This window comes from Thunnus thynnus, chromosome 7 (assembly GCF_963924715.1).
Source record: "Thunnus thynnus chromosome 7, fThuThy2.1, whole genome shotgun sequence".
NCBI classification, from domain to species: domain Eukaryota; kingdom Metazoa; phylum Chordata; class Actinopteri; order Scombriformes; family Scombridae; genus Thunnus; species Thunnus thynnus.
Window position 1 is genome coordinate 21,451,001 of NC_089523.1, and position 25,242 is coordinate 21,476,242.

General features: G+C 40.4%; 2 protein-coding genes across 2 annotated transcripts in view; one reads left to right on the plus strand and one right to left on the minus strand.

The window, feature by feature from the left end:
- Nucleotides 1-11,188: 11,188 nt before the first annotated feature.
- igsf10 (immunoglobulin superfamily, member 10) lies at nucleotides 11,189-24,931 on the minus strand. The gene is made up of 10 exons (XM_067594915.1): nucleotides 24,770-24,931; nucleotides 24,197-24,453; nucleotides 22,200-22,329; nucleotides 21,664-22,054; nucleotides 20,302-21,066; nucleotides 18,274-20,091; nucleotides 16,465-18,090; nucleotides 15,087-15,990; nucleotides 13,753-14,119; nucleotides 11,189-13,675 (listed from the first exon to the last, which is right to left on the minus strand). The coding sequence occupies exons 2-10, from the start codon at nucleotides 24,397-24,399 to the stop codon at nucleotides 12,125-12,127; spliced, it is 7,755 nt and encodes a 2,584-aa protein (XP_067451016.1). The 5' UTR covers nucleotides 24,400-24,453; nucleotides 24,770-24,931; the 3' UTR covers nucleotides 11,189-12,124.
- The window catches only part of aadac (arylacetamide deacetylase), a 33,241-nt gene continuing 32,279 nt past the window's right edge, over nucleotides 24,281-25,242 (plus strand). Inside the window, exon 1 of the mRNA XM_067594917.1 lies at nucleotides 24,281-24,369. The gene's annotated coding sequence lies outside the window, so the exon portion shown is untranslated. The remainder of the gene's footprint in view (nucleotides 24,370-25,242) is intronic.

Sequence of the window (25,242 nt, forward strand, 5' to 3'; positions counted from 1 at the left end):
AAAATTATTTGGTTATCTGTAAATGTTTTCTTATCATTGGATAAATCAAAACTATAACAACAATAACAAATCCTACTAAACTGTATTTTGTTCCTTTAAAACCTTTGTTATTGTTCAGTCAAGTATTGATTTCCATTGATATATGGCTTCTGAATTTCTCACAAAATGGAAAAACTTCCAAAGGTGTGGGGTGTGCAGGGCATGAATGACACATCATGAGTCATAAAAACATCCTCTATTTTCTATAACTTCTTGTTCCCCTGCAGGGTTCGTGAATTGCATCATATCCCAGCATGCATGTGGCAAAAAGCAGGAAAACTTTCTCACGCTATTTATAAAATATCCCCAAATAGTGTAAAAAACTTTTGATACAATATAATTCATTTTCTTTTAGAACAAAGAGCTTGGAAGCATGAGGCAGCAATACCGTCTGTTCCATGGTGGAAATAAATACGAGACAGTTTTTGGCAGATGCTTCAGTGATATAAAACTTTCCCATTGCTCACAGACCTATTCAGATTTTGAACTCACTGCCTTCCCAGGTAATTTTTGTAACATTTTATACTATGGGGTGTCTAAACCATGTGTGATGTTATGTAATAGACATTTGCTTTCATATGAGTCATTTCACTCTCCAACCTCCCTCTCTTGGTGAAAAAGCACGAGGAAGCTTATAGCAGACAGAGTCCAGTCCAACGGTCTTCAAGAAAAACATAATTATGACAAAAAAAACAAAAAACAGAGCGAAACTGATTTCAAAACAAAGTGAGTTACTCAGTAGTTATTTTCAGTGTCTGACATGACTCACAGTGGCTAATAACTACTATTTATAACAATTAAAATTTCTCAGCTCTTGTATATCAAGTCAACAATCACAGTGGGTGTCCGCAGAATGGAGGATTCATCACTGGTGTGATATTCTAGTAGCCCAGTAAGTCTGGAGTGTGTCACAGGAATCATAAAACATGTCTTAAAAGAGCTGTGACTTGATAAACGTTAAAACAGAAGACAAATGAACAGTCAACAAAATGAAGACGGATGAGTAAATGGAAAAACACAGTAAAGTAACATTAAAAGCTTTTTAGCATTTTGCAAATCCATTTAAAATTAAATGCATTTAAATCAGATTTTAAATGTAGAATAATGTGATAGAAATATTAATCTGCACATTTAATGATCAGTCTATAACCTTTTAAACAAAAGATTTGAATTATTTCTCATGTTGTTTTAAAAAGCAAATGAATTAGTAAGAAACTGAAAAAGTAGTCCAGACTCTGTAGACCAACATCACTGGTGTCAAAGAAGCAAAAGATAAATATCTTCAGAACCATCTGCCTGTAATGGTGATACCAATTCACATACAGTGCATCTTGTAACTGACTCTTATCCATTCTGCATACCACTGTGATTATCAAAGCTCATAAGCTCTTAACCCCACTGTACAAAATCCTCCTTCCTGCCAAGTCCTAGTTGGGCAGGACTTAGCCTCAACCTAACGGGCCACACCTGAACTGATAAGAGGCCTGGATCAGGCCTTGTATGCTGACCTGTGTGTTATATTAGCTATGTTCTCCACTTGACTGTGCACCATATGCATTATTTGAGTAGGTTAAGGAAATTTGTTATAGTTATTGCTGTTTCTTTGTTTAATTACCAAATGAATGCTTTGATTTGAATAAGATTTATTAGAAGGCCTTTGTTTACTGATTATTGTTTCCTTTTGCCTTTTAAAGGTTAAATCATCTGTGACAGTCAACTATTTGAGTGGAAATCCTGTGAACAAGACAATAAACTGTTGAACGGCTCTCATCTCCAGTCCTCATACTTTAACTGGTGTTCCAATGTAGAGGCTCTTTAAAACCCAGCTAACACAAAGTCAAGTTTCTACAGCCACTGTTGAACAGTAATTAGTACTGTGTTGTGTTGTTAAACTACATGGTGTCTTTCCATTAAGAGGATATGACCCCGGTTGGCTTTTTGTTCATATTTGACAGTGAAAGTTTCACAATGGCTTCTTCTTTTTAAATTTTTTTGAATTATTATTTTAGGAACTGAATTGACCAATATCTTCTCTCCATCACATGCCCCCGATGGCCCTCTGCCCTTCATTCTCTTGGGTGTTAACAGCTAGCATGACAATACTGACTTCCTGTGTCTGGGACAAGATTGACATAGTCAGCAGCATTCACTTCTAAGTTTTCACTTCCTGAATGCTTATCAAAGTGTGTGTTTGTGTGTATGTACATCTGCATGCTGTCGTGGTTGTTGTCACATATATAGCTCAGCCTAAATTTAGTCATATCAATTTCCTAACTCTCCATATTTACATGCAGTCACGTTTCCCACAGCTGTGACCTCTGTGCATCTGTGTCTGATCAGGACCACATTAAGCATGCATTCTCCTGAAGAGCTACAGTAGCTGCTTCTCAGTTTAACGCTGGTCTTTCTGTGTGTCTTTCGGTCATCTTTTTCTATTTTACTACTTTTGTTCTGGTTCTATTCCTTGTTTTTCACCTCGCCTCTGACATAGCTGATCATACGATGAATCAGTTTTTTAGATTGCATGTTCTGTATTTCTTTTGGTAATCAAGCTTTAAAATAACATAGCTCTCGGGGCCAAGGGTCACTGTGTAATCCTACCTCTTGTATTAATGTTTTAAATTTACATGAATCATTCAGACAAAGGCATAATCAAATAGCGTGTGAATGCACAGTTGCAGATATGCACGCAGACATGGGCAAAGCTGCACAGTACACAGTAATCCCTCTCAGACAGACAGGAAGAGGGGAATGAGGAGAGGAAATAAAAAGAAAGTAACACAAGACTTCACTGAGTTTCCATTTAAACCCTTCTGAGCCTCCTCCAACACCCCCCCCCACCCCATACACACATGCCTTTTACTCTCTATAGGTGCACTGCTCTCCTTACCTCCCACATCACCCCTTGACCTTTAAGTCACCACTCATTCTCACTTTATTCCAGTTCCAGACCACAAGCCTACTGTTGCACAGCTACCGCCTTGCTGGTCAAGATAAACACTTTTCTTCACCCTGTGGCGATAAAGTAGCTGGAGAGCAACAGGAGTAAGAACGTCATCTCTTCTCTGCACATGGGGAATTGCTTCTAGCAGCCAGGCTAGGAGGGAAAAAATAGCCTCTCTCTGCGTAGCCTTTGGACAAGCTTTCATCATAACACTGAGTATGAGGTTAGGGAAAAGGTAATGGAAAGAAAGCCTGGTGTTTGAGGGCAAACATCAAGCTAATAACAGTCACAGAGCTGTAACAGCTGCGGACTGAAGCGCCCAGTTGATCCAAGGGCAGGATGAGGCCGAACTATGACCCCTGACCCTAGAAACAACAGTCGACGGTTGATCATCTTGTCATCATGACAGGTAGACAGACATAAGCAGGGAGCATCTTACCACAGAGATAGAGTGAGAGAAAAACATTCATGGTGGTCTTTGCATTCAGTTTGTTTGTGACTGTCTTTGTCTTTATGTATGCCTTTTTGTGTGTATACATTTCCTTTGGCAGGCTTTCAAATTAGCTTCAACTCACATAGTCGCAATGTGTGGGCCACACTTTGTTTTGACAGTGTAAGGTTTCTTTAGCTACTGCTGGCGTGCTGTTCAGCGTAGGTTCCAGTGGGTCTGCCTCCCATATGTTTATCCACACTGACAAATCTAAAGCAGCTCATATGAAGGTGAAGGGGCAGATGGATATAACCAAAAATAGTGTAAGCTACAGTATTTCTTGATTTTTATTGAGGATGAAACCAGATTTACTGTCATATCATTAGGCTGTAAAGCATCATTCCACATTTATACATATAAAAAATTGAAATGATCTGTTTGTCCTACCATAGCTGCTAGTTTTATCTTTCAGAACTTTATGAGAGTTTCACACAACTGCTGATTTAAGTGCATTCCTTCATTTCTCATGAGCCCCATGTGTCCACTATGGGTGTGTTGACTGTCTGCATCAAACCTACACACACACACACACACACACACACACACACACACACACATACATACACACACACGCACACTTGTACATCGATAGGTCCAACTGGCTCCCGGGCTTTCCTCTCTACCGGTGAATGATGTCGTTGATTCCATCCTGAGCTCCAGTTTGTTGCTAACATAGACATTTTCCTAGCAACTGCTTTTGTTTGGGTATTGCTACAAATCAGTGCTCATCTCTTAGGTCTGGTATATGCATTAGTGAGTGACCTACTAATAAACACTTCCTGGCTTACGCAACTGATCTTTTCACAAAAGCAGAGGAAATGTTCATTTTGACTTACATGATGCAAAAAAAAACATTTATCAGTGTAGTGGCCATTTTCTTTACCTTCAGACCAATAAAAAATGACTGGTGTTGAAAAACCAACATAAGTGCTCATCTGTCTAAAGTGATTTTATTTATTTTCAACTTTTTATAATTTTGCCAAAGTGAAAATATGTGTAATGCAAATTTTAAGCTCAACCTTAATTTAACTTCAATCAACACACCAATTGTCTGTTATGTTAATGCATGGTAGCTTTGGTTTTTCCAATGTACATGCCATGGTACATAAATAGTATAAATGATGTATTATAGTATTGGCCAAGGCACAAACACAACAGTGAATCACTATTGCAATATATTTCCATACATAACTTTACAATGGTATTGTTTTTTGTATGAACAGCACATGGTACATACAGTACATTGTACTTAAATAACAACGTGGCATTAAAGACATGGCGAAGATACGGTATGCCTTGTTATCCTGTGCACAACTGTTGATGATAATCTGTGTTGTGGTTGTATGAGTTATATATACCATAAGCCTACTAGTTTATAATATCACCTAGGGTCATAATTTTGTAAATCCTGTGTACACCTCGCTGGTAAGCTATTATTTTGAGATTTTGTGCAAATGGATTAGGGCCCTGTAGGACAATGAAACATAATATTTTGTTGGTAACACATTGGTTTATTTATTTTTGTTTGTTTCAAATGATGATTTTATCTCCAGCTAATTAAATATAGGTATAGTTACAGATCTTGGCTGTAACCTGTGCATTACTGTAACAAGCATCCAACAACAGCAAGTTAGAGATGCCAAGGCCATCACCACTACTAATGTTGATAAACATGATGTAATTTTGCCCTACACTGCAGGAGTGATGAGGACACCCAGGTCAGGATTAGCTCAGCTGTTGTTAAAGCATTCATTAACCTGATTGGACAAACCCTACTGAACACAGTTGCTGCTGTACTGAGTTAAAACCACCGCCATGCAATAAGACATAACATAATGATAATAGGAAAAAACTGTAACCATGGTATGTTTTTTCTAAAAGGTTGACATCATCATTGTGTAAAAGTATTTTTACACAAGAGTAATGACATCGCATTGGGGACACATACACACCTACACTTTTCTTTGATGGCCCCAGCAGCTGTCAGCAGTGGAATTTCCCCTTTAAATTCTCATCCTGAGTGTTGATGTTTGTCTGATAATCCCTCAACCCACTGCCTGAGAAAGTTTGATGCGGAAATGTGGCTTATGGATTGGAAAAAGAAGGACAACAGCTCCCTTTGAGAGGCTGGCTAGTCCGGGATACCTCACATATTTGACAGGATGTCTCTGTGTGCTCAGCAGAGACCTATATGCACACAGAGGGCAGCAGATAGGCCAAGGGACAGGGCAGAAGGCATCAGCTGTTAACCGTACTGATGGTGAAAGCTTGTGCAAAAAGGTCAATGTCATGTACAAACTAAGACAGGAGGCATTAGATGCAAATAGTATTAACCTAAACACACATTATTCATGGTCAAGCTAAGGTCTAAACTTGAATGAAATTCTGCAAATGCAAAACAAAGAAATCTGAAGGCAGAGAACTAAATACGAGACAAAACAGATGTATGTGTTCCATCGTGTTCATGAAGCAAAGCTACCCCCACAATTTCCTTGTCTGTTTTGGACACTGGGCACAAAGTAATATGTAGTAAAATTATATGACAGAAAACTGTTTTAGAGTATGTCTTGAGCAACGTTTATGATCCAAGTAGCATGCATGACTTCAGTAGCAACCAGTGAACTCAGAGCTATTAAGAGGGTTTGTTTTCCTGTGATGTCATCGAGGTATCTGGGGCTGCTAGGTGCTGCAAAGACAGACAAGCTGCAGCAGGTGGTCTGAATGATGTCATGTAAAATGACTTAACTGCAGCACTTGGTGTAAAACTAGACCTGTGAAAATGTTTAGGAGTTTAACAGTGACACTTTTTATGCCTGGCTGGTTTGGTGTCTTGGATTCAGGGAGATTTTTTCATATTGAATAAATATATCGTAAATATATTTGCAGAGTCTGTCAGCCCCTTATTTATTATTATAGCACAGATACAGATTGATAATTAGAGATGTTGATGCCATCTATTGGTTGCCTGACAGGATAACACAATCAGGGGCATTTTGATCATCATCATCATCGTAATATCCCGAAATTATAGGTAACAGAATTGACCTACTCACTCTGACTCTCTGATCTTTATTGTGTTCTAGATAAATAAAAGCTTTGCCTTGGCAGAGACTTTTGAGTAAAAGTTTCCTACAATAGTTAAGTTTAATTGTCAAGATCAGGCCCAAATTTAGTTTACAAATGACTGATGTATTGTAGGTTTTGTGTCTGTTTTCTTTTTAAAAGCATAAATCCTTTTAAGTATGCACATGCAATCTTTGACATTGATATTTCTTATTTTTGAAACAGCTATCATGACATGTCCATTCATTAATATTACTGCAAGAATTTATGTTTTGACAACATGCATAAATATTCTTCTTAAACTGAAGAAAGGTACCGCGGTGTCCAAAGCCAAGCTTCTGGTCTGCCTTGTTTTTTATTTATAAGTGTGAAGTGTTTTCTTCAGCTGAGTTACTGCTCCTTCAGATTGCATCATGCATGCATCTAAATTCCACATCAGTGGAATGGTAAATTCAACTTTATTTCCAGAAGCACAGAGGAAATGCTTACCATGGATGTGTCTGAGTAAAGGAATGTATTTTGTGAACACATGGGCTTTGTTTTTTTACTGGAAACAATGAGGTTTCGTAAGAAAATGGGAAACCAGCCAACCAGGAGAAATAAACTCCATTTTGAAGGTCTGACCCCTAGAAGTATCTTTACCCTCATGGTCCAACTGACACACCCCACCCCATTTACCTTTACTACTTTATCACTGAACTTAAAAAGCTCTCTGGAAAAGCTAAACCTGTCGGAAAGAAACATCAACCTCTGCTGTAAAGTAGTAGTGCCACATTGTTGATGCAGCCTAATTGGGTGAGCTGGGTTGTTTAAAAGCTTTACCCCCCTTTGGGACTCAATAATTTAGAAGTGCTTTGATGTTTTTAGATTGGTGTTTATGCGAATGAAGTGAGGAAAGTTAGGTATACCAATCCACCTGGTTACTCTCTGAGGACCAAAGGACGACATCTGTACCCAATCAGATTGGAGAACCCCCACTGAGGTACTTCCGCTGCCCTCAGGACAGAGACTAAAGAATATGGTCTCATTAAAATGTATATAGCATTCCTTATAATATACAGAAAGTATGTCTGATCCTTCTTTTTATTTTATGTACTAGGCCCCTATTACATTTAATGTTTGTAGTATTTAGTTACTCAAAGCTTTGACCAATTTAAGGTTGAATCAGTTGATTTACGTTTGGACGTTTTAATGGGTGTATACATGGCCTATGGTGCAATATTGTTCAGTCTTAACACTTAAAGCTGATACTTGAGAAAAAGAAAGATCATGAGATTTAAGGTGTTATTTCACAGTGTGTGGAATCAATTTTTGCTGTAATTGCAACTGCAGGAGCAAGAGGACAACTGATACCTGCATACTTCTCTTTTGAGCTCCCAGTCAAACTGACAGATTCTCAAAAGCCTGAGAAGCGATGGTCCGATGAATCTGGGACCACTACCACCGCATGACACATCTTACCTGGAGGGGAAGTGCAAAGATGAGTCTGTCTTACTTGTGGCTGGAAGACTGAGGTGTGGATTCTACAATGCAGGTGTGAAATACCAGCATCACCGCAGATACTGACAGAGACGTCGATCTACTGTACAGTAGGCTTGTGTGTGCATTTGTGAGGCTGTATGTGTTAAACACCCACTTCAATATTTTGAGAAGGTTTTTCCACCTATATGCTTGGATTGCAGCAAAAATGAAGGAACTGATCCATTAATTCTTTTGGAGACTTTCCTGGTTGCCAAGTTTGTGGCATCAAAGAAATGAGACAGACTCTCTGAGCTAACAGAGAAGTACTGTCTGCTGCTTCTGGTCAGCTCCCAGCAGTCCTCTCCTGAGATTTCCATGTTCAAGCTTCTAACAATCTAGTTTAAGTATGGAATTCATACCACAGACCAAAAATATGTCCTACGCTTCCCTGGTTTCCCTTGTCAACCACCTCTGCCAGACTTTCTCCTTCCTTTCCACTTTTTCTCACTTGGCTTGAAGTTTTCTCCTTTTTAACAGTTTGTCACACCTCATTAGGTATTCACTACACATGCAAATAATTAAATAAGATATGCCATAGATTCAGTTTCAAAAAAAGTATAACTTTATGCATACAATATACATTTTTCTCTTCAACAACTAATCTAAAGGGGACATATCATGCTTTTTGTGATTTGCTGTTACTTTTATACTGTTGTGATTTCATATATCTTTGGGGGGTTGGGGGTGGTGGGGGGGTTGCTTAGTTTGCAATCTTCCTCCTCATGACGACATCAAATTGTTTGCACATGCCCACAAATGGCCATCCATTGGTAGCCTTTCTTACTAGGTTTTTGCATGGGTTGTTCACATTGTCCACTCACAATTGTTGAAATATTTGACTAAAAGCCAAAAATGCCTACCTCCAGGTGGTGCCAGAGAACTTCAAAATCAGTGGGATTTATCCTCTGGGGTCCGTGAATGTCTATACTAAATTTTAAAGCAATCTATCCTATAGTTGTTCCGATATTTCATTTTGGATGGACTGTGTTCACTAGCTTGTCACTAACTTTGTCAGTCTTGCTGAAAAACAAGGGGCTTTGTTTCAGCTTTGCTGGTGGATGGAAACACGGAGAATACTGAAATAGGAATTAATGGTTGAACAAAGCATCTATTGTTAAATGTTCCCTGAATGCTTGATTTTACAGTCACGTTGAGGTAAAGACTGGGATGGTGGTCTCATATTAAATGAAAATCCAATGAAAATCAAGTTTTTAACCTTGTTAACACTTCTGTTTTTTCACAATCTTCAAGGGAGCCTAGGAGTGGCCAACTTTTACCCATCTCCTCTAGAGTGAAAACACGTCATGTTTATTCATCTAGTGAAATGGTTGTGGTAGTGTAACTCTATGATGACATGTCTCACTTCAACAGCTGTCACCAGAAAATAGGTTCAGAGGTAGTATATTTGACCTGGTAGAGGTGAAATTTTCTCCTGCACTCCCACAGACACACAAGAAACACACACTGCTCCTTTCAGTAGCTACATATGAAATCGTATTTTAAATGGTACATTTGACTTCAGTTCTTTTCCTTTAAACACCCAAGAGGAAAGGAGAAAATGGGAAAATCACATGTTTAAAATCCTCATAAATATCCCAGTCAGTAGAAGGTAAACTCCATCATCCCCCAAACATTAGCTGCAAAACCAGAACTGAACAAATAAACGCTCCGCAATCCACAGAGGGCACATGGTGTGAATGATGAACTGTCTTTAACATTGAAGGGCCACATATAAAGAATCTGTGGAGTTTTTTAACCCATGTAATTTGTGTTTGATTGTCCTCTAGCTTACATATGCAAGCAGTTTTCTCTCGTAGAGCAAGTAGCCCACATTCCAAAGTTTATGGAAGACAATTCCCTTTCCCCGAATCTGCCTGGGTCATATCACACTGCTGCACACTGGCTCCTTTCTTTGGAAAAAATTCTTTTTTTAAGATCTAAAAAATTTATTTATTGGAATATACACACTTGAGAACTAACCACTGACCTCTTTTTGAGTTTCCATTAAAATGCAGCTGTTTGGCTTTGGAAGCCACTGTAAATTAATTATGTCCTGTTAAACGGTTGTGTTTGCAGTGGTCCGTTGTGCTCCAGCACCAGAAAAAAACTCTAGGGAAGACTATGATGACTATTTCTTTACGGGAAACATTTAATGATACCCCCAATGCCTGTGTATAGACAGAGTATTGGGCGTATCCATTCACAAATCTATACCCCAGTCACAGGCAATGTGGTGGATTTAAACATGTAACTCTGTCATTAACTTACCAATTCCATCTTTTGGAAGAATTGATTCCTTTATTTTATGTAGTTTTTTTGTGTTCTCTCTGGTTTTCCTGATTAATACACAAAAAACATAACCCTATTGTAAGTCACAGCATTATTTATGAGGTCTTGCAAAAGGAAGTTTATTTGCCTATTCTAAATGTATATCATTATAGGCAATCCACAATTGGCGCAATTTACTATGAAATCGTTTCCAGTTGTTGCCCTTAAGGCAAAGGGCATTTGTTGTAATGAATACCCTAAAAATGACTGCTGTAACAATTTCTTCATAACACACATATACAAAAAAGGTATGTAAATCTGCAGACAGTTGCCAAAAAAGTGTGGTTAGAGAGCAAACATCACTATATAGGAAGAGCATATCAATCTTACCATCTCTCAAAAAAATTAATTCATCATTATAAATTTAAGATTTTGTGTTACATGTGAACCATTTCTTTCTTTTTCTTGAAAATTAACTTTGCAAACAGGATTATATCAAATCAGATTAATTTTCTAAAAATATATGTCTCTGTTCCTCTTCCCTGTCTCAACCTCTTCCCTCATCTCTCAGTTTAACTTGCAGAAAGGCAGTCAAATCAGCACACAATCACAAACAAAAACCAAAGGTTCCCCTGTGGGTCTTGTGCACTGAAGTGAAGAACTATTTTCACAGCTGGAGTTAAAATCATGTGTCTGGAAGATTTCTACTATTACTCATAGTAATAACAACCTATTACTATATGTACCTTCAACAATAATGGACGATTTCACATATATAATACATAAAAATATCTAATAGCAAATCTCAAATTTGAAATGTATTTGTGCAAATTGTGTGATAAAAACACATTAAAAAGACATGAAACATTTACTTTTTTAATTTTTCTCCCATACTTTGATAAAGTAGATACTACAAAAAAGATATACTGTACGTATACTGTATTATTACAGATTAACATAATGTATAACATTACTGTAAATTCTTGTGTACAACACAATAGATTTAGTGTGTTTTTACCAATTAACTGCACTGTGATAGACATCAAGGAATCTGCTTTAAACTGTTATAAAAATATGAAAAGTATCATAAAGAAATTCTGATATGAAAGCATTGTACTGTCCAAGCAGATAAGTATCCAGTGTAAAACAAGCCTCATATATTTTTTGAATAAACCTATTTTCTTCCACTGTGAAATTCAAAAAATTGCTCTTGAAAGATATTTTATTATATATTCTGCCAGTTGTTGTTTTCTTTTGCTGTTAAACGACAAAGCAGCGTGTAATGACAGCAGCAACTTCTGGCAAATGTCTAAAGGGAATTAAAACCCCACTGGGAGCCTTTTTTCTTTATTTCAATCTGTTACACATTTTTTTCTCCCTGTCTGTGTGTGCTGTAATAATAACCCTATGTGTGGCCAGCAGTGCCTAGTCAGAGAAATCACTTTAAATTTGACTGTGCCCTGGCCCTTTTGCTCCCATGAGAGTCACCCCAAATGAGAACCACCTATGAATTTCCAGACCCCCAGTTACAAAGTTACAATAACAACTTTCTTGCCCCAGGCTGGATTTTCCAGTTTAAAAAAAAATCCCCTTTTTAAAACGTCTGTTTCCTTTCTCTTCTTGTGCTGTTAATTTTTTTTAATCCACATTTGTCACTTTTTAAATAATATTCCACAAGCTGTGATCACAATTTTACATGTGAGAAAGCATGTACTATACCTCGCAGACACAAGTGACTGTGTGTCTGTTAATGTTTACATTCGGATATGCCACTGGCCTCCTCCAGTCATGACTTTTTCTCACAGTACATGTATATATATGACTTTTGAGTCTGAACCCAGGTGATTCTTGGCCAGGCACTTGTATGAGCCAGTGTCTGAGGCCGTGAGCGTCTGGATAGTAAGTGTGCCCTGAGGGTGGAGCTGTTCACTACCCATAGGCCTGCCCTGTTCTGCTGTTGACAGAAATGAATGATCAGGCAGCTCCCAGGTGATGTCTGGCTTGGGGATCCCAATGGCGGCACAGTTGAGCTGTACAGATGTCCCAGCCACCGCCTTCACACTGGGAGGTGGCCCTGTCGTGATCCGTGGAGGGTAGGCGAGGACAACAACAGGCACAGTGAGCACAGCTTCACCAGCATCATTCCGAGCCCTGCAGACGTAATTCCCCTGGTCGTGGACAGTGGTGTCCCCAACAACCAGTGTACCATTGTCTAGCAAACGGTAGCGTCCGAGGACTTGCGGCCGAGTAAGGGTGTGGCCCCCAGGTATGGTCCAGTAGATCCTGGGTCTGGGACTCCCATCAGATAGACAGTGAAGGAAAAGAGGTTCCCCAGACACACTGCGTATGATGCCCCTCGGCCTTGTCAGGATGTAAGGCTTCTGCCCAACGTCCAGAACTATTAGCTTCTCTATGTAACCCATAACGTTCTTGGCACCACAGCGGTACTTCCCAGCATCTTCTTGGCGAGGGTTGTAGATGATTAAAGTCCCATCGTTGCCTAGGTGGTGGCGGGAGACACCTTCAGGACCACCAGTAAATCGTGTTCCATTAGGCAGGGTCCAGGTGATTTCTGGCATTGGCTGTCCATCAGCAGAACAGTTCAGAACTGTGGTTTTCCCAATCCAAGACACAATACGTTCATTGAAGGGGTTCTTAAAGATCGGCCTTCGGAGCATACTGGTCACCTCTAGCTGCACCACCATTACTGCCTCTCCTCCATCATTCCTAGCCATGCAAATGAATTCAGCCGTATCAGTTGGGCGCACGTTCCGTATTTCTAATGTCCCATTATGGTGGACGTTAATCCTACTGCCAAAGTATGGTGCTGTCAGAAAGATGTTATCAGGCATTATCCAAGTAATAATAGGAGCTGGGTTGCCCTCTGCTTTACAGTCTATAAATTTCCTGGAGAATTTAGGGGCGACATCTTTGATTACAGTCCGGTTCTGCTGGTAGCCATTGATTACTGGTGGATTCCCATCTATATAAAGCTTGTAGACTTTTCTGTTTTCTCCAGCAGGGTTGCGAGCCATACAAACATACTCCCCAGCATCGATTAGCTTCACATCCCTGATATCCAAAGAGCCATTGACATGCATTAGGTAGCGTTCATTAGATGCTGCAATTACGTCGTTGGTGGGCAACATCCACAGGATCTTGGGTTTGGGTTCTCCAACTGCTTCGCAGTCAAAGCGAATGTTCCCTCCAGGCTTCACCATGGCATAGGTCTGGCTGTGTGGACGTATCCTTGGGGCAGCAGTCACCACAGTGATATGCACATGCATTTCATCTTTTCCCACTTGGTTCTCAGCATAGCAGGTGTAGTCCCCTTCCTCTGACATACCAACCTGGAGAAAGATGACGTAAATATAAAACCTTATAAAATGTGTTTATATGTTATATGATTTTTGATACTATAGCATACCTGGTTTAGGTAGAGCGTTCCATTGTCAAACAGAGTGTAGCGCCGTGCTCGTCCTTGTCCACTGCTGGCATCAGCCTGCAGAGCACTGTTGACCACTGTACCGTCTGGAAGACCCCAGGAGATCTCTGGCTTTGGAGCCCCAGAGGCTTTACAGTCAACCTTCAAGTCATTACCATAGGGCACCTGCTTTTTGCCATAGAGCTTAGGCTCTATCTTGGCTGGCTTCATTGATACCCTGACCCTCATGAGTTGGAGGTCATCACCAATCTTATTTCGTGCCACACAGAGATAGTCTCCAGCATCTTTATCAATCACAGTGTTAATAATTAATGTACCATTATCCAAGACCTGGATTCTGCTGCCCATCCTGGAGAAATATATGACATGAAAATGAGAGTAACTTAGCATTAGTATGAGGACAGAATAAAGCCTGATAAGTGCAAACACAAGGCCATATAAATTCTGTAAACTCTATACTGTAAAACAATATTCCTATGTCTCTATACTTGTGTTTGACTAAAACATGATCTGTACAGCCTGCTATTTTTCTCTACTCAAGAGAAAGCAGTGAAGAACATACAAAATATACAGTATTTATTGAAATGGAACTTAAGCTGTTTGTAGCAAGTTGTCAAAGTTTCAGTATAAATACGGCTTGTCTTTTGACTGCAGTATATCTTAGGTCAACAGCACTATTTCCCCCCAAAGGCATCATATCATAACGTAATGAGATATGATGATAATAATGAGATATTAAAAAACTGCTTATAACTCTGAACAGGCTGATGTTAATAAATATAATGTTATTAATTAGAATAACCACAATTATATCCTCACAGTGTTTAATTTTCATAAGACCAAAATCCAAGACTCCATTATTTTGTAGTTTAAGGGGATAGCTCAAAGGGTCAATGCAGGAAACCAAACTTGAGACCAAGATGTTAAAATGAAAACATAAGTATTTCACCAATACATATAATACAGTAACTCCTTGAGGTGTTTCTTGTTTTATCATTACTATATATCCTCAAGCTGTGCTGAAGAGCTCAACTGTTACTCAAAAATTTGGTTTTTGTTCAAGTGTGGCCGTTTCCAATCAAAGCTAGACTTGCAAATCCCTAGACTTGGTCCATGAAAGGAGACTTGTTACTAAATCCTGAAGTGAAGAATTCCTCTCCTCTGTGAGTCTTTTTGTAAGACCTGCACAGCCTTAAAACTATCAAGAAATGTTTTATGTTTTGTCCAACATGTTCACTGTTTGTTCCAGCTTTTACTAGTATGTTTGCTGTAAATATTATTCTGTGCATTACTGCCAGTGATGAAGGCATTTTTACCTGTGCCACTGGTCCACCACAGCTTTAGAGGGCAGCCTCCAGATAATTATGGGTTTAGGGTCTCCTGTAGCTGAACAATTCAGTGTCAGCTGGTCCCCAAAGAATAACTCGGTCACGCGCTGGGATGTCTCCACTATTTGAGGTGCAGATTCTTGTCTCTCTACTGTCAGAGTCACCACCCTTCGCTCTGAACCAGTAGAGCTGGTAGCAATGCATTCATATTTCCCGCTGTCTGCTATAGTCACATCCTTCATGTGGAGGGTTCCATTCTCATACACTGATATCCTTGTGTCCCTGGCAGGTCTGTTGGAACGGACCACTGACCCATCATAGAGCACCCAGTGAATAGTAGGCTGAGGGCTGCCTTGGCCGGTGCAGGGCAGCCATAAGTTTTGCCTTACGCCAGCTTTCACCTGCTGCCGTTTTTCCTCCATGATGCCTGGTGGAGCTGCCACCACCTGTAGTCGGACTGTAGCAGTATCAGCTCCAGCTGGATTACTGGCAATGCATTTGTAATGACCTCTGTCATAAACAGACACCTGCTCAATGACCAGAGTCCCCTCAGCAGTCACTGATACCCTTTCCTTCTCTGAGTTTGGGCCCCTGACTTGAGTCCGGTTTGCCAGAATCCAGGATATCAAAGGTGTGGGCCGACCCTCTGCTTTACATTTCATCTCCACAGTGTTTCCTGCATGAGACTTTATCTCACGTATTTTTGGCTCAAGAATGCGTGACGGATAGGCCACCACAGAGAGGGTGACAACAAGTTTATCTGATCCATGATCATTCTCAGCTAGACAGAGGTACTGGCCACGGTCCTTAATGTTGGCATTCTGGATGGACAGCGTGCCATTACTCAACACCTCAAACTTGCCCATCCTCCCTTTAATGGTATCAGTGCTTCCTGAGGGAGAGAGAGAGACAACTTCTAAAAACAACTTTAAAACATCCAAAAACAATATACATCACTCACACAAATACAGATTCAAAGCAACTGAACCTTTTTAATAAGTAGGCTAACCAAAAGTAACTTTAGATTATTTATTAAAACTCGCCTCCTTCAATGTTATGATTTTATATGCCTTATTACTTATCATTTGTATTGTTTTTTGTTAATTTGTTTTAATTTGTTTTTATGTGTATGCTGTTACTGTTATTAAAAACCCTTTGTCAAAATAAAGAATTAGTTGCCTCACTGACTTTCTGACTTAATTTACTTAGTATTGCCATTCCTAGATATTGCTTACAAATGCACCTGAAAATAGAGAATACCGTTTTCACATGGCTTTTAAAAGACTTTTGCACTACATCTGAAATTTTATAGATGTTTTGTTTTGTTTTTCTCCATGGTTTACAATTAATGAAATAGTTGTTGTACCTGTGCTTGAGGAGAGGCGTTTCCAGGTTATAGTTGGCTGAGGGTTTCCAACAGCCTCACATGGCAGGAAAGCATCTGAGTCAGCCAAAACGGTAAAGCTTGCTGCATTGCCACCAACTATCTTAGGTTTGCTTGTCATGACCATTGTCGTGGGTTGAAAGCCAGCAATATTGGCCCCGGTAGTTTCATAGCCTGTGGCATGATTATAAACACTGGTGATGGCATTGTGTATATCCTTGTTATTGTATGGGGCTGGGGTATTGGTGTATCCTTGCTCTGCTGTAAATATGGTCATTGTGTCAAAGTTTAGGCCTTTATCTGCACTTCCTCTGGCAGCACTGCTTTGCACAGTAGGTTTGATTCCACTCATTGGTGTCATATGAGTGGTGGGACCATTGTTCTTCTGTGTTGGTGGTCTGATATGGCTGTGGATTCTGTTCTGAGCTGTTGTGTATGGCCGTTTTGAGGTAGTTGGCATGAATGTGGTGGAAGGGATAAAAGGTGTGTTGGTTGTAGTATAGACTGGTGTACTGCTAGATGTGAACCTGTTCCAGTCAACTTCCTCGTATGAGTATGTCTCCCGCTCTGATGTTTCCTCAGCTGAAACAGTTACCGTGGTTCTGTCTGCTGTCCTGGATGGCGTGTACAGGGGCTTGGAGACTGAAACAGTCTGTCGAGGTCCTATAGTTGTCTCCACTGAAGTTTCCATGGTAATCTCAGTAGTTGTTACCTCTGTGGTTAAAGCCTCAGTTGTGGTAGTAGGGTATAATTTAGAGACTGTAGGTTTCTTTAAGGGTCTCCTTCCCCTAAAGGGCCTCCTTCTCCGTCCTTGTCGTCCTCTTGTCCACCAAACCCGATCTTGTCCACCAGACCCTGATGATAACGCTTCATCAGGATTTTCCATTAAAGGTGGTTTGACAGTAGGTGGGGAGGGTAGAGTCTGTGACTCAGGTGGTGTTTCAGCAGTGGTGGAGGACCTAGAGTAATATGATGGGTTAGTAGTAGTTAGATGTTGAATGCTGGGTCCCACTGTTGTTAGCTCAAACTCTGCAGAGAATACATTTCCATAGTCATCATCTAATGAGCTCTCTTTGCTCTCTGTGTGTCTGGATGGGGACAGAGTCTCAGGTTCAGCCAGGGAGTTTGTAATGGTGGTGGGCATAGCACCAGGGGCTGTAGTTGAGGTCATTGTTGTAGTTTCAGCTGTAGTTGAGGTTTTGGGATTGATAAATGGCTTCCTTAACCTGCCCAGTATCTCTTCCCTTTGTCTGCCTCCAAACAGCCTGTTCCATGGAATTCTCCCACGAATAACTTTAGAGGTGGTTGTAGTAGTGGTTGTGGTGGAGATTGACAGTTCTTTGTTTGTGGTCAAAAATGGATCAATTGTAGGGTCAAACTCAGGGGCATCAGCAGAGGTTATGTAGCCATTGGAAACATCTGGCCTGGACTCTGTATGTGTGAAGGGGGCATTTGAAGGAATAAAATAGTTTGTGGGTGAAGCTGCAGTATTTTGTGTAGAGGCAGGTCTCTCTGTTCTGTGTAAAGATGAACTAGAAGAAGCTGTTGGTGTGACCACCTGCAGATCAGTGGTTTCTGTCTTCTTTTTGTCTTCATCACAGTCACAGTCTGAAAAAAAGCCCAAAACATTACAATGCCTCTAAGTTTCATGTACAATGGATAGATAAGTAAATAGATATTTTTTTTAATAGTGCTATTAGTTATAATAGATGCATGAAATGTCAGAAGCATGTCCAGAAAAATTAAGCACAAACTGAACTATGGCTTTACTTACTGAACAAGGTTACTTACCTGTGGTCAGTTCAATTCTATATGGCACCGTGGCATTCCCTTGCGTCACTTGACCCTTGTGCACTGATGGCTGTTTAAATTTATTGATGAATGACTGTATGTCAGTAATCCTGTTGGGTTTGATGATCCTCCTGCGGCCTTGGAAGGTCCTCCTGCGGCCCCCTCTTCTGCCATTCTTGTTTGGGATGATATGGATCTGCTGCCGGGAGATGATGGTGGATCCAGCAGAAAGGCGTGGGGATTTGATTGTTTGGGTAGTGTGGAATGTGATCTCATCTTGCTGTCTCTTTGTAGTGGTGACGGCTGTGAATGTAGTCTGGCTTTCTGGATCTGTGTGGATGACTATCTCCCCTGGGCCTGGTCCATCCCTCATTGGAGTGACATAAGGGTCTGTGGTAAATGAGAGTGCCGCCCCAGTGGATGTCTCTGGTTCTGCAGGTTGTTCTCCTGAAAACAGGAGCTGAGTTTCTTGTGAAGTGTCTGTCACAGTGACTTGGAGAGTGACTGGCTTAGTAGTTCTTTCCAGGGCATAAAACTCTGTAGTCTCATCAAAACTAGAAATGCCTGTGTTGTGTGAAATTGTGTCATATGGTGTGAATGCATCTCTTTGACTTTCACTCCTTTCTGTTGGATTGTGCATGAATGTGGACCTGATTGGTGTAGCATCAGACTGCATATATGACTCTGTTGTTAATGTGTTTGTATTTTCTGTTACTGTCTGATGTGTCCCTGTTGTTGCTACAATACTACCCTGACTGGTCTGTTCGGTTGTTTCAGACTGCCTGTTCTCCTGCCCAAATATTCTACCTTCTTCTGGGTTATCTGTAGTTGGCTTGACTATACTTGGTAGAATGTTGAGATGGTTTTTACTATGACCCTCACCAGAGCCAATTTCACCATCACCAGAAAAAACAGTATGCGACTCTACATCTTTTACCTTCTCTCTCTCTGTCTTTATTCTTGATCCATCTTGAGCCTTTTTCATAAATTCAGCAAATTTCTCTGGGTCCACTTTCCTGTGTGCTTTATCAAAGACCCTACTGCTCCACATGCGTCTGTTGCTGACTGGACCCCTCCTTCTCTGTCCCAATCTACCCCCTAGGCCTCCTTTGCCCCGTAACCTCAGTCTGGGGTACGGTCGATCTGAGGTGACGGTCCTGGATTCCTGACTAGTTCCGTCAAAGGAACTGGAAGACGGGGTCTCACTGAGGGTGACTGTGTTGTCAGTCACGGTGGGGTCCATCTTGACCTCCATTTCTATCCCGGAGCCCTCATTGTCAAAGACTGTCCTTTCTCCAGTTACTGTCACCTGAGACACCAGCAGGTCAACTCCCAGGTGATTAGCAACCAAACACCTATAAAATCCTCGGTCCCTCGCAGTGAGACCCTCAATCAGTAGGGATCCATTCTCATACAACTTTCTGTTTCCATGAGACTTGTCCAGTATTGAGTGGTCAGGGAGGATCCACTGTACCGAGGCCTTAGGACTTCCTGAAGAACCACACTCAAATAACAGATTTTTACCCAGTGGCTGTGAGAGTTGGACACCATTGACATCAAATTCTTCCACATCAGGGGACAGAACTGTCACTCGAAAGGTGAGAATATCTGCATCCAGGTAGTTTGTGGCAATGCATCGGTAGAGGCCTGTGTCGGAGGCATCTGCACCCCGCAGAGTGAGCTTCCCTTCAGCAGTGATTATGATCCTTCTGTCCTCACTGGTGTAGGGTGCTCTGACCTTACTTCCATCTGGTAAAATCCACTCCAACAAAGGCTTTGGCTCACCCTGGATTTGACAGCTTAACTGTGCCACACCACCTATGTTAAAATAAAAAACAATATTTATTGCAGTAAGTATTGCTGTCAGATCTACTGGAACTACAGTATATAAAACATGTTCAATGGTTGAAGTATTGATTTTTTTTTTACAGTGCTGGCTGTTTCATCATGTGAATTGCTCAGTAGGTTTTTATGCATCAGCTCAGAGTTTAATTATGGGCAACTAGTTTATTAATCTCTAACTCCCACCTGTAAGTACTGTGTGCTCAGTCTTGGTTTTGTTGTCTCGCTTTATCATGGTCCAGGAATAGCGGTCCTTCTTAGGGGATGTGTTTTCCATACGTAGGTTAACCACAGACTGGTACTTAATGTGCAGAGTAGAGGAAGTGGTAGAAGTGCGGTCAAGCTGGAAGTTAATCTCGCCCTGCATCAACCATGCAGGAGAGGCTTTAATCTCACCCTCAATGTTTGTGTGAACCAACTCCTCTTCCTCCTTTGGTTCCTGACTGTACCTGTACACCATTTCTGGGCTTCTGGCCAGCATTAAGCCTCTCTCCAGTCTCATTGGAAAGTCACTGTAGGTGGCCAGGATCTGCCACAACCGCTGGATGTGTTCATAGTCAATGTTACAGACTAAATATGTAGTTATGCCAGCTGTAAGCACAGTGATGTTATTTCCTCCCTCCTCCTCCAAGGTCAGTGTGAGGTTCTCAACAGCATATGGCCTCTGGACAGTGCAGGATAGGCTGGCATCATTGTGAAACTGGTCAGCCAGGTTCATTTGCATAGAGCCTAATGGGGCGATAAAGTCCTTGGGGGAAACTGGAGTGAAGTCCCCCTCGTCCAAGCTGATGTTTTTCTTCTTTAGATGGGGATGGATCCAGGGTTTGGAACAAGTGAAGGAGTCACTAGGGAGAAGGGACAGGGGTCTGTCATGGTAAAAGGTAGGATTTTCACAAACAGGACACAGCTGGCCTCTTGGATATCTCCTGTCTCGCTTGCATTTCAGCACACCTGGAAACATTTAAATCAAGTGTTGTAGCATTAAGATGGTTGCATGTAAAAGAACATTTACAGTTCCCACAATATGGGCCAACCAAGCTGAAACTGATGAGTAAAAACTTATGAACCATAAAAGATCATCATCATCATCACTTTACAGATTTGTAATTTATGAGTTGACTTTTACATCAGCCAAGTCACGAATAAAAGGTATAACTTTTGTCTTCTGTGTCTTTAGAATTTTCTGTAGCTCTCATGATGAAGAGAGGATATGATCTCTATCTCCAGTGATGTCTCTGCAAAGATTTATATGTTTCCTTTAGATAGCTTTTCTTGCTTGGGATACTGTTCCACACACTATCAGTTTGTAGCAGAAAATACATACCACTTTAAAAGTGCAGAATAAACTATTAAAGTGCAAATGCAGTTAAAAACTTTACCAGATGTGACTTATTAAAGCTGCTAGCAAACACAGTTCCACAAAGATTAAGATAAAAAGGAAAATGTTTCGCATATGTAAGATACAGGTTGCTCAACATTAGTAAATACCTTCCCTTGTGAACATGCACTCAGACTGCACCAAAGTTAACACACAGTTCTACTCCTCACCTGCGTTTCTCTGTGCCCACACTGGGAACCAGTTCATACGGCAATCACAAGTCCAGGGGTTACCATGCAGGAAGAGGTTTTCCAACTGGCTGCAGCCTGAGAAAATATCTGCAGGCAAGCTGGTGAGGAGGTTGTCTGACAGGTGGATGTTTCTCACTGAGGAAACCTTGAACACCTGGCTGTGTCTCAGTGTAATGAATGTGTCTGGGTGGAGCTGCTGGAGATGATTACCCTCCAGATGGACCAACTGTAGATTGGTCAGGCCATAGAAAGCCTCTGGGCTGATGAACTCAATGTTGTTGTGGCCCATGTGGAGTCTCAGCAGACTGTCCAGGCCTTTGAATGTCTCTTTGTTGATTTCCTTTACTTTATTATAGGACATCTTCAGAACCTGTGAGAACATGATTGAGAAATGTTTGGCAAAAAGTAATGTTGACTTAAGACCATGAAAGTAACACAATAACTCAGGCATTCTATTTCATGATCTCTTCCATTCCAGTGAACTTCAAACAAGACTGACAAACACATGATTTTACCTGTAACGACTTGAGGTCTTGGAATGCTCTGTCTTCAATACTGTGGATAGTATTACTATGCAGCATCAATAGCTCCAAGTTCTCAAGTCCTGAAAGATCGTTTTCTCCCAAGACAGTTATGCTGTTGTACCTAAAGACAGAGAAATCAAAAAGAGACTTCAGCTTGGAATTATTCATCATCACTCTCACTTAATGTCGCCAGTTTACCATGTTATCTATGGCAATTAATGAACAATGAAAACAGTCTCATTAATATCGACATAACGAGCACAGCGGTGTACTTCACTTCAACATACAATTTAAGCAATAAATTTGAAAATCTTAATTGCTTTGTTGTGTCAAAGGATGAAACAATAACAATATTATTATTGTCCAAATATGTAGTATCTACAGCAGTATCTTAATAAAAAATGTTTTGTTTTTTATAACTGTAAATCTGATAATCTTCTATTTCACCACACACTTGTGGAATATACATAACATGTGGTGGAAGGTGTGAAATATGTATTTTTAATTGGCACAGACTGAAAAAAACAATAGATGCTTTTACAACATTAGTAAATGGTAAATGGGCTGCATTTATATTGTGTCTTTCTAGTTTTCCGACTACTCAAAGTGCTTTTACACTACATGCCCACATTCACTCATTCGCACACATATTCATACACTGGAGGAGCCAGGGATCGAACCGCTGATCTTCCCATTGAGATCATGTAAGGTCACCACAATTAATGTACTAGTAAAATGACAAAGTGCATAAAAACTAAGAGATGGTAAACAAGCACTATTTGTAGACTACACAAAGTATTGTATAGTATAGTCAACTTGATATTTGCAACCCTGCCCATGCAATTTTCTGTCTTACATTCTTTAGCCAGTGTATGAAATTTGCGTTATCAATACACATTTTACATAGCCTAACATACATTTTGACTTATCATACAATGAAAAGCACAGGTGAAACTAATATCATTAATGATGGCTCAGTTCCATCAAGGGTAGTCATGCCAGTGTGCCAGCATACATAATAACAGGACCTGGAACTGACACAGCCAATACTGTATGTAATTAATGTTAGTAATTACACCTGTGCTTATCCTGCCATGATATATTAATATCTGCCATAGGAAAGTTTCTATTCTGGACTGACTGCACCAAGAGAAGTAAATTTAATAAGGTGCGTGTGTTTAACAAAATAGGCTGACAAAAAGCTTTTAGAATCAACCAGTTTTTAAATAGTGGCACAAATGTAAGGCTGCAATGCCGCAAACTGATCTTCATCACCATCACCCCACACATTAGTGTTGTCTCTGCTATATGTAACAAATTGTTTATCTTGACAGCCCAACGTGTCAGACCACATCTTTTTTATGTATCACATAATTTCTGTATGTAGGCTAACTACATTCACACTCTCAAGAAGAGGAGACCAAAAACCTTTTTTAAAAAAGAGAAGCTAGCTGGCGAACAGGGCGGGACTTTTGCTCTTCATGGACAAGAGGTGAAACTTTGCTCTACCAGTTTTCAGAAGTGAGTCAATCCAGAAGTGAAGAGCTAGCTAGTAGTTGCTGTAAAAGTTGCTTTTTCGCAGGTTGGCTTGTTAGCTATTAAAGCTGACCTTGGCTAACGTGACTAGCTAACCCTAACGTTAGCCATTTCGGCCAGAGCTAAGCTAGCCTGCCTTGCCAATCTTAAAAAATCAAAAGCTAATTTAACAGTTACGAAATTAGTTAGCGTTTACGTTGTTAATTGTCAGTGAATGAAAAATTACTTCCATTTATTTATTTTTTAACATTTTAATATTAAGCAGTTACTTATTTTAGCATTACTGGATGTGTATATTTTGCTATTTTAAACAGAAAAGGCAGTAACTTAGCTAGTTTCTTGCACTCTTACCGCCTGTGCATTCAATCACTTAATAAAATTATTCATCCCCAGAGTAGCTACAGTTCTCCAATCTGCTAAAAAAAAAAAATGGAAAGAAAGCGAGAGCTCACCCGAGGTTAATTCTTTCCACAGCTGGCTGGATGTGGTCAGGTATTGCGGTCAGGTATCTGAAGGTGCAGTGCACTTCGGTGGGAACATAACAGGCGCATGATTTGGGGCAGTCGCCGCTCGTTGGCAGCACAGCAGCCAAGAACAACAGAGTCCTCAGCAGCAACCTCCGCAGGTATGAAGCGCTGCAGGCACACACACTCATAGTGCACAGGAAGAGGGGGGCTACACTTTGTTCTGAACCATTAATGAAACCCACCTGGAGAGAGAAGCACAGCGTGTTGTAGCGTTTTTCCCAAATATGAATGATAACAGATAGATAAATAGTTCACTTTGCATCATCACTTGTTAACTACTTATCGCTTGCTTGTTCTTATTGATAATTATCTATAGCCATTATGGAGAAAGAAGAAATTTGTGTGATAAGAGTGCACATGCAGTTAGAATAGGATAAAAAAAAAAGTCAACTAGAGAAAAATGCAAAGTCTTATGCAAAGATGATATAAATACCACATGTTAAACTATACATCAATGAATTTTGCCCCTGGAAAGAAACTATCTACAATTTCCCTCACCGCACTTAGGCAGCTGTAGCAAACGGGATTGCTGCACTTGTAGGAATTAAAAAATCCAGTGGAAGAAAGTGGGAAAGGTCCACATTCAGTTTCAGTAGTCCTCCAGATTGAGTCTTCAGATGAGTGCGGTGCGTCTGAGGCGCAGGGGGACTGGAGTCATGTCTGTGTGAGCGCCTGTGTAGTTGAGCGCTCACTTTGGTCTCCTCCGCCCCACTTTGTAATCTGTTGAAATGTAATCCTGGACCACGAAATACTCAGGGAAGCAATCTGCTGGGAAACCACGCATTTGATAGACTGTTAAATGCCACCAAAAAAACACAAAAGCCTTCTTCAGTTGACAAGAGTGGAAATATTAATTGCAGCCAAGATAGTAATATCTGACATATGTGATTAAGTTTTAGAAGTAGGTCATCAAACTGTTTTACACTGAAGCCCATAATTTAGATAATGAATTTAAATGGTTCCCTGATGTG

Excerpts from the sequence above, each read along its gene's own strand:
- igsf10 (XM_067594915.1), bottom strand. The coding sequence starts at position 24,399 with ATGAGTGTGTGTGCCTGCAGCGCTTCATACCTGCGGAGGTTGCTGCTG. Across the intron at positions 21,067-21,663 it reads GTGGGCACAGAGAAACGCAG|GTGTGCTGAAATGCAAGCGA; the intron begins GTGAGGAGTAGA and ends AAATGTTTCCAG. Across the intron at positions 14,120-15,086 it reads GTGGTGGACCAGTGGCACAG|GATGGGCAGCAGAATCCAGG; the intron begins GTAAAAATGCCT and ends ATATTTCTCCAG.